Below are 9,818 nucleotides of genomic sequence, written 5' to 3'. Positions count from 1 at the left end.
TTGACGAAATATAACGACCAAGCAAAATCCTTTTCAGTTAAGATCCAAAACAGAGATGAATGACTTCCATTTCCATCTGTAAAGTTTAAACAGCGCGTGCAATCTGCAATGTCATTAAACCTGTTTTGGACAAAAATTAAATCAAAGCATACAACATCGTTAAAAATTCAAAATCTTTTTCATCTATGCTCAATCTAGAGCAGAAGCAGTATCTAGCACAGCTCAAGCAAAAAATATATATTATGGCGGGGAAAGCAGGCAAAAAGGTTTATAACATTTCCATGACAGGCTCTTTAACAGCTGTGGGACAAAACAGTGTTGTCTAAATTTTGTTGAATGCAACGATGTCACAGCTCTGAATGTATTCGTTGCGTGGCTCCACTGTGAGGTGCTCCTCTATAAGGGTATCAACCGAAACAAGATCGTCCACAATAGTAAGCATGATCTGTAGTTTCTTAATGCCGTAACCAACAGCAACCAGCTTAGCTGCAAGAAAAGCAAAAAAATATGATCATTAGGATAGGCACTGAATATGATAAATCCAAATTACGATGACTCTTCATGTCATCTAGAATACCCAAGTCTAGAATATTTGAACATGAATATGAAGATACAAATATACTTGTATCAGACATAAACACGTCTGACAGTCACCTTAGAGTCACAGTAACAGATGCAACGGATTAATAGAAATTATAAACCAAACCATACATGCTCCCCACAAAAGCCCAGGCATCTCAACAGATCGAACAGCTTCTTCCAACTTCTTCATGTCAGTCTCATCATCCCATGGTTTCACATCCAAAAGTACAGAAGATTTTCCGCCTTCAAGAATCAACCAATGTCAAAAGATTACTATAATCAAACGGCGAAAATGAATCCTTCATATGAAATAAAAATGGAAGGATCAAATTCCTTTCATTACCACAAATACTTACTTTCTTTCTTCTTAGCTGACTTCTTAGAGGCTTCCCTCTCCTCTGCAGCCTTCTTTTCCTCCTCTGTCTCATCACCAAATAGATCCAAGTCGTCATCATCATCTGCAGCCTGTCAGCATATAACAGGCAAAAACAATTAACTACTAAGCCATTAAAATAATAAAGCTGATAATGAGAGTAAGAATGCTTGAGCATTTTGAAATCAAAAGGCTTCGAAGTTACTAGGACTGTGTTAAAGGCAATTGCTTTTCCTTTCCTTAAGATACATTTGAGGAAGCCAAGGGGAAAAAACAGAGAATTTAAACTATAACAACTTAAAATATTGAGTCGAGAGAAAACCTACATAGGGTTATCCAGATAACTATAAAAAGTTCACAATTCATAGAAATCAAATCATAACTAAAACTGATAGAGCTTGTTGAATAGATTACATAAATAGAATAATTTTCTCAAACGAAATTCATTGTTTAACTGAATATTAGGAAAAATCCCACTGCTCTTTAACTAATTATTCAATCATCCCATAGATACTCCTCTGTTCAACAAAATATTTGCATGTCATTGATACACTATCAATTAAATATTCAGCGGATGGATTCACTCTACCAAACTAGATCTCAAAACAGAACTATGAATTGGGTCCAATAAATCAACTTGAAACACACCTCAGCTTTGGCAGATTCAGCTGGAGCAGCAATGCCGCCAAATCCAACCCCAACAGCTTTCCCAGGGAAGCTAAAAACCATTGAAAACAAAATGGATTTTTCTGAGACATAATCTTCAGATTCAATAAAATTCCCAGAGACACATCTTAACAAGTAAAGAAAAAAATCGTCATCCTTAAAAGGGTATCATGAACACAACAAAATAAATAAGAAACATTACCTGGTGGCAAGTTGCGATGAAACAAAATTATACCACTTGCTAACATTGGGAAACGCATCACCAGGATTCTTCAAAACAGCAGCATAAACTTTTATGTCATCCTTGCTCAGCTTATTCCTGGAAAATAAAATTAAAAAAAGCATAAAGATCTCATTGTTAGTGCTTTAAAATTTGAGAAACAACTATTGAGCTCTGGGAAAATAGTAAGATAATAGGGGTTTACCCAGAGATGTAAGATTTGCCAGAGAGGAAGTCATTAAGGGATTGAAGGCCAGACTCAGCGTGGAAGTTAGAGAAAGTGACGGCCATTTTTTGTGAATTTGAAAGGGGAAAAAGACGTACAAAAGAAGAAAAAGATCTGAGTAAAAATGAATCAAAGCCGGAAAAACGAGCATACAATGAAATGAGTGGTATATATATGGCGGATTCGCATTGTGAGGGTACTAAAACCCTAGATATTATGCAATGTCATATTCCCATTTTAATTAAGAGAAAATAACTTTAGTAGCAAAAAATGTTTTATAATATGTTATTTTAACTAATTTTTTTTGAATTTGTCAAAATGATCAACTAAATCGCAATGCGATCGATAATTCACAACGCGGTTTCCGGTATCGCAAATCAGTTTCCAAATTCGCAACGCGAACATCGACTATCGCAATGCGATTTTCCAAATTCGTTGCGATAGTCCAAGTTCGCGTTGCGATTTATTCCAAATTCGTTGCGATAGTCCAAGTTCGTTGTGATAGTCGAAGTTCGCGTTGCAATTTATTCCAAGTTCGTTGCGATAGTCGAAGTTCGCGTTGCGATTTATTCCAAGTTCGTTGCGATTTATTCCAAATTCATTGCGATAGTCCAAAATCGTAAAGACCGGTGGTATTGCATTTGTTTCTTAAGAATTTTCTCTAAAAGGATAGTATTCGCGCGTACGTGTCGAAGACACGTATTACCACGACCACGACCACGAGACGGACGGCGGCAGCGGCGGCGCGCGAGAGTTCCCCTTGTTCTCTATCACTCAACAAGGAAGTGGGAAAGCCAAGCCTTAAATACCATTTCCAATAGTATTTCCAATACTATGTGGGATTAAGCATTACCAACACTTGTTCCCAATACTATGTGGGATTGAGCCTTAAATAGTGATATTATTTGTGAATTATAGTTAATGACTTTAGTATTTGTATGAAAGTATTTGTGGTTCCTTTAGTTTTCATGCAATTCTAATTTATTTTCAATTGATTGTAATTGCACAATAACAATTTTTTTTATTCTCGCGAGTGATGCAATTTTTTTGAATGTTTTGCTTAAAATTGCAATAATCGCGATTGATTGTAGATTGACTTTTAATTATGACATATTTAGTCGTATAATACTAATGCAATTGGTTGCTGATTCAGTTGTTTTAAGGTGCATAATTGTTAATTGTTTCCTGAATAATCACATAGTATTGAAAACAAGTGTTGGTAATGCTCAATCCCACATAGTATTGGAAACACTATTGAGAATTGTATTTAAGGCTTGGCTTTCCCACTTCCTTGTTGAGTGATAGAGAACAAGGGGGACTCTCGCGCGCCGCCTCCGCCGCCGTCCGTCTCATCTCGTCTCGTGGTCGTGGTCGTGGTAATACGTGTCTTCGACACGTCCGCGCGAATACTATATTTTTAGAAAAAATTCTTAAGAAACAAATGCAATACCACCAGTCGTTGCGAATTTGGAATAAATCGCAACGCGAACTTCGACTATCGCAACGAATTTGGAATAAATCGCAACGCGAACTTGGACTATTGCAACGAATTTAGAAAATCGCAACGTAAACTTGGACTATCGCAACGCGAACTTGGATTATCGCAATGTGAATATGTAAATCGCAATGCGATAGTCGAAGTTCGAGTTGCGAATCTGGAAACTGATTTGCGATACCGGAGATCGCGTTGCGAATTATCGATCGCATTGCGATTTAGTTGGTCATTTTGGCAAATCCAAAAAAAGTTGGTTAAAATTGTATATTATAAGGTATTTTTTGTCATTGATGTTATTTTCTCTTTAATTAAAGCCTTAATACCTCTTTTGGTCCCTTTATTATAGTTAAACAATTAGTTTAACACTTGTATAATTTTTTTATTTCAATTTAAACTTTATATTATTATTTCTTCTATCAATTTAACTCTTGTACTATCAGTTTATTTTTTTCTCTTCTTTTTCTTTTGCATTCTAAACTGCTAATATAATTGCATTTACGGATTTAAAAAATATAAATGTTCAAAGGTTTATCATTCTAAACTTCTTGATATTTGAAGAAACAACGACTAATTGTCCTTTTTTCCTTTTTTGCAAATGCCAGCGGCCACCGCCCAGAAAGTGGCTTCGTTTACTCACCTTGTTATATGCGGATGATAAAGGAGCAGCAACTGTTTGTGCTCCTTTCTTAGAGTACTGTTCCCCCACCTTTGTTTCCGGCGATGAACCGAACCAACTTTGTGTCCAGAGATGAACCGAATGAGGATGACAGACATGTATTTTAGATTTTTTTTTTATTTTTTATTGATAATTGGTTTGTCTTTAAAATTTTATAAATTTATCTCCTATCATTTTAGAAGCTTGTCTCCTAAAATAAAATCTTTCGTGATCATTCTTGGAGATTTAAATTACGGTTGTGATTGTGTTTACGGTTATGTTACTTTTATTGCATTAACGAATCTAACAGGTACTATTGCTATCATTGTAAGTTTTGCGATTATTTGATAACAATTTTGGACAACATTGCTTTTGCTATACAACGGTCGCTATTTCAACAGCGGACCGATATTCCCTGCCCGTGTGAATTATCCTTAGCATTTTTCTATTGTCGCTTAGGGAAGGGTTTTGCCCACTCCACCAGTGTTTCTTCCGAAAAACCAGCTACCTCATCATCCAGTACCCCGTCGTCCCAATAGTAACTCTAATTGTAAGACACTGGAGCTATACATATTACTCTTTGGACTCAGGTGACCTGTGAGGTTTAGCTAGTTCGTTAGTAGAATTGATACCCCTCGTACGAAAACCAAACAGAAAACAAGTATCATATCAATGTACAAAGATGGTGTTTATTCCCAAAATTTTATCTCTTTCATGAACACTAAATGCTTACAGTCCACAGAATTCTGAGAATATCAGAAAACTAAATTTAAAACAATATTTTAAAACTCAACAGTTTTGGACTATATTTGCACCATTGCGATTTTGAGGCCAGTAGGGCCTGAAGCAAGGACTAGTTAGGTTTGGGCTGATCCAGCAAACTTCATTGGCCGAAGAAGATCGATCAGCATGAAGGTCTTGACTTGAAAATAAAGAAAACTGAGAACACGGGAGAGAGAAATTAGTCATTTGCAGAATTTAACCAAGGCCGAGCAACAAAGAAGAAAGACCGAAGTGTTGGAAGTAGGAGAAAGCAGTGCCGAGAGGAAAGATGAGCTCCATTACAACTTTCTCTCCCGACGGCCGAGTTTTTCAGATCGAGTACGCCGCCAAGGCCGTCGATAACAGCGGGTTCGTTATACTTATTTTTCACCAATGACTATAAATACGTCTTTTATGTCAATTAGATTCCAATTTTTTTTTCTTTTTCCCAGAACTGTAATTGGAATAAAATGCAAAGATGGGATTGTTATGGTATGCTTCTTTTTCTTTGATTGCTTATTTTGAAAATAAGTTGAAGTTTCGATAAAATGGATATTATTTTTTTCAGGGAGTGGAGAAGCTGATAGCGTCAAAGATGATGTTGCCTGGGTCTAATCGTAGAATCCATTCCGCTCATCGTTTTTTCCGGAATGGTATGCTCTAATTTCCCCCTTTTTCCCGTTCTTTAGCCTTAATTAATTGCATCTTCAGACACATCGATATTTGTCAACACTAGATTTGAATTCTTAGTCTCTCGCTTTCTCTTCCATATTATATGTAATACTATATTTTAGGCAGTGGCTGGATTAGCAGCTGACGGCAGACAAATTGTGGCCCGAGCCAAGTCTGAAGCTACTAATTATCAAAGGTTTCTTTTTTCTTTTTCTGTACTATCAACTCCCAAAATCAGCTTTATATGTTCATCTAATTGTAAGTTTATTTTTTTGGTGGTGGTGTAGCGTGTACGGAGAACCCATTCCTGAAAGAGAACTTGCTGAGCGCGTTGCAAGTTATGTCCATTTATGTCATCTTTACTGGTGGCTTAAGCCTTTTGGTTGTGGGGTAATTCTCGGAGGTTATGATAGAGATGGACCCCACTTGTACATGGTTGAACCGTCTGGCATCTCCTATGTAAGTTAATTTCTTGCAAATTGACCTTCAAAATTTTTTTTCTCCAGTTTTGTTGCTAGTTTCATTGGTATATGTATCCTTTTTTTCTAGTCAGCTTTTTTCTAGTCAGCAATGTACAGGGTATCGAATAGTATTCCGAAAACGTGATAGTGTAGTCGCGTCACTGTCCGAAACTGGTTTTTATGATTTTTACGGTGGGTTAGGGATTCACGTCGATCTCGGTCGATTGCGCCCGCAATTTAACGGAAAACGGACGATTGCGCCGATAACATGACTCAACAACCGTAATTCAACTGTGAATTGTCATATCTTCAGAAAAACCCACTGTTGATCTCAACGGAGATTTGCCTCTCCAAGTTCTACTTGAAGAACCATCCTTTTCACGTCTTTCTGCAAAACTCAATTGCCGATTCCGCAACAAAGATATTTCGTTGTCCGGTAAATCGATCGGCACCAAGATGACGGTCACGTCGCGAGGTAACTGCAAGCCTGCAAGACGACTAGCTTCACTGTTGACGAGCTTTGACGTGATTGATGACGTGGTTATGGAAGAAGATAAGCAACACACAAAGCTTAAAGGAAGAAAAAAAGGGAAATAGATGAAACATGCAACCGCTCGATTGAAAGCAAGGAAAGGAAAAAAAAAAGAGTGAAACAACATCCACTCTTGAAGAAATAGGTTTAGAATTCTTGATATAATAAAAAATGGGTAATTCACATAATAAGTCCATGTATTCTCTAGGATTTTTTTAAAATGGCCAACACTTTTGCTTCTTTTACAAAATAGTCGCCAAAATTTATGGAAGTTTCAATCTAGTGACTCAACATGCAGCTTTGCTTTACCTCGATTCCCTGCACTATCGGCCGTGAGATCGACGCCCGCAGAAGTCGAGACAGATAACCCCAACTGCGTGAAAATATTCTGGAGTTGCCGATTCTAGTGTTTTTGTTATACTTATATTTAGGATTCTGCCTTTATATTTTAATTTAATACAATTTAATTCATATATATTTTATAATAAGTAAGTTCAAATAATTAATATAATTCATTATTCAAATTCAAATGTTTACTTAATTTTTTGGATTAGAAAACATTTTAAAGTCTATTTGGTTAAACTATATATATATATATGTCAATTTTGCTTAGAAAACATTTTAAAAATCATTAAAAATGATTCCTTATAATTATAATTATTTTTATTATGTTTTAAGATAAGTTTGCAAAATTTAAAAAAAAAATCACGATTGCGATACCTGCAGTGACCGCGATGACATTCGTTATGTCTGCAACCACGATAAACGCAACGCGATTGAAAACGTGAATGCGAATGCTATTTAAAACCCTGGCAATGTATTACTTCCCCTTTATCTCGTCTCGTGTCAAAATTGATCTAGTGGTACTTTGAAGCTGCAATCGGGAAGGGAAAACAAGCTGCCAAAACGTAAGTTCTCAAAATGTGGAGTGGATGCAGCCTGGTGGATTAAGGAAAATGAAGTACGAGTCATGCACCATCTGTTGTTCCTCACCTACCATTCACCTTTGATTATTCAACTCAAGCCAATGTAGCCATTACATGAAACTAGTTGGGTCTAGCTACATGAATGATTTTCTAAATTCTGTTTGGTTAGGGGTTATGTACATTGAAGGATATAAAGAAGTTCAAACCTTTTTTATAATCACTCCCGCTGTCATCTTTGATTACTTTCCTCTCTCTGCAATTATCTTCTTAACATTCTCATAATCCAATGGCTGAATGGACGACAGAGAAATTGAAGTTGAAGCTGTCTGAAATGACGTGCAGAGAAGGGGTTATTGAAGTTGCCAAAATGTGAGTTTTGCCTATCTTAATTCTTTTTCCTGTTTTTGTTCTGACATATTTATTTGGATTCCATCCCGTTTATTAGTTGTTCTATAATTTTTTGTGCACCCCCCCCTCCCTTGAATTTTCACTCTTTCCCACCTTGCGAAGATTATTGCTTGCGTCATCATTTTAGTCATAAATCCTGTTTTGATAATGGATTGTGGTGTGTGCGTGAGTGGATCCTACTCTATGATCCTACATATTACGACGAACAGAAATCTTGTTTCTCACTTATCCGAAAATTGATAAAAGAAACCTTACTTCTCTGGAAGTAGTAAGGGTATGTTAAATTGTTTGGATTGTGTGTTTGTTGTGTGAGTGCGTTCACTATATGATCCTGCATATTACAACATACTGAAATTTCACTTCTCGAAAACATTTAGGGAATAGTTTAATTAACCTCTCACTGAATTAGCAATGTATACTGCCATTTTATTGCAGTCTGTAAAATTCAAAACAATTAGAAGTGAGCAAGAGGCCTTGAATTTTTAAGATGAAGGAGGTGCACATGGTGTACCTTTTTTATGTTAAATTTCACATTCATCACGCATTGCTACCTGTCGTATTTTATTTGCTTTTCCCTCGGTATGGAAGTATTTATGAACTAGATGTAACCATGTGAGTTATTCTTAAACAGCATCTACAAGGTACATGATGAAGCAAAGGATAAAGCCTTTGAACTTGAGATGAGTTGGGTCTGTGATGAGTCGAAGCAACAACATCAAAAGGTAATTCTTTTGGCCTCTTGTATATGCATCTATTTCAACTTTGCAATCTAGTGAAACGACAACATCGAATGATAATTCATTAGACCCTCTTCTATATATGTATTTGTTTCAACTCTCTAACTAGCTACAACAACAGAATGGAAACGACCCTTCTTGTCCTAGACAAGGTTTGGTTGCATGCGTTAGAACTTGCCAATTTGCTCATTTAAGACCACATACTAAGATTTGAAAACGTTAAGGTGTTTTTTATGCTGTTCCCCATATGTCTCTTAGGCCTCTTCTGACACAGGAATCTTCCATTGAATGACTGATGCAAGTGATACAGGATATCTTAGGGGCTAAGGTTCAAAGTTCAATAACCAGGAAAGCAATGAGCTGGAATTTTAATGCATAATTTTTATAGACCCTTAACTGGAGTCTAAGCCTATGTTTTTTCTTGAAGTACCCAAATCCATCACTCATTTCAGATGCGTAGCTGGATATGAGTATTGATTATGTGCAAATACCATATCCATGGAAAGACCTAGAAATACTTGAACATATCTATGGCGGACGCATTTTCTTAACACTTCTACCTGGCATTAGTAACAAAGCCTTAAGCTAACAAGCTTCTGAAACTTGAGGAGACTGAAACAAACTTGACTAGAAAACAAAAACCTAATAGTTTATAATTTTCCGTGTTCTGTGGCATGAATGTTTGATGATTCTTTGTTTCCATGTGATTTAAATTCCTTTCAGAAATAATATGTTGATGCTACACCTATATATACATTTATTTGTTTGCATTTGTGGAAATGTACTTATGAACAGCTCCTCATGTTGGTCGGATTACAGGTTCCAGATGACCTTTTGGAGGAAGCGAAGGCTGCGGCTATGGCTGCACTTGAAGAGATGGATGCTGATTAAACATTAGAGGAGCCAGAATAGGCTTGTTATGATAGCTTCATATTCACTAATTTTCCATTTGTTATAAACCCGATTGTTTTATGTATGATCCAAGTCATAGGCTGTTTAAACAATGATTTCCCTTAAATTATTTCATATAAGATCTGCTGGTTTTTTTTTTTACTAGGACATTTGATTTCGAACAACTATGAACTTCATGCATGCCTTTGTTT

At 36.3% G+C, this 9,818-nt stretch overlaps 1 protein-coding gene and 1 pseudogene across 1 annotated transcript; one reads left to right on the top strand and one right to left on the bottom strand.

Annotated features, from left to right (window-relative positions):
- On the bottom strand, window positions 1-2,184 carry LOC120211461 (elongation factor 1-beta 2-like). The gene is made up of 6 exons (XM_039209997.1): window positions 2,047-2,184; window positions 1,824-1,940; window positions 1,604-1,673; window positions 939-1,047; window positions 712-825; window positions 1-486 (listed from the first exon to the last, which is right to left on the bottom strand). The coding sequence occupies exons 1-6, from the start codon at window positions 2,130-2,132 to the stop codon at window positions 323-325; spliced, it is 660 nt and encodes a 219-aa protein (XP_039065928.1). The 5' UTR covers window positions 2,133-2,184; the 3' UTR covers window positions 1-322.
- Window positions 2,185-5,253: 3,069 nt separating this feature from the next.
- Window positions 5,254-9,652, top strand: LOC120211471 (annotated as a pseudogene).
- Window positions 9,653-9,818: the final 166 nt, after the last annotated feature.

This window comes from Hibiscus syriacus, unplaced genomic scaffold (genome assembly GCF_006381635.1).
Source record: "Hibiscus syriacus cultivar Baekdansim isolate YM2019G1 unplaced genomic scaffold, ASM638163v2 tig00000715_pilon, whole genome shotgun sequence".
NCBI classification, from domain to species: Eukaryota; Viridiplantae; Streptophyta; class Magnoliopsida; order Malvales; family Malvaceae; genus Hibiscus; species Hibiscus syriacus.
The sequence above is the reverse complement of the archived record's forward strand: the minus strand, read 5'-3'. Positions and strand labels throughout refer to the sequence as shown.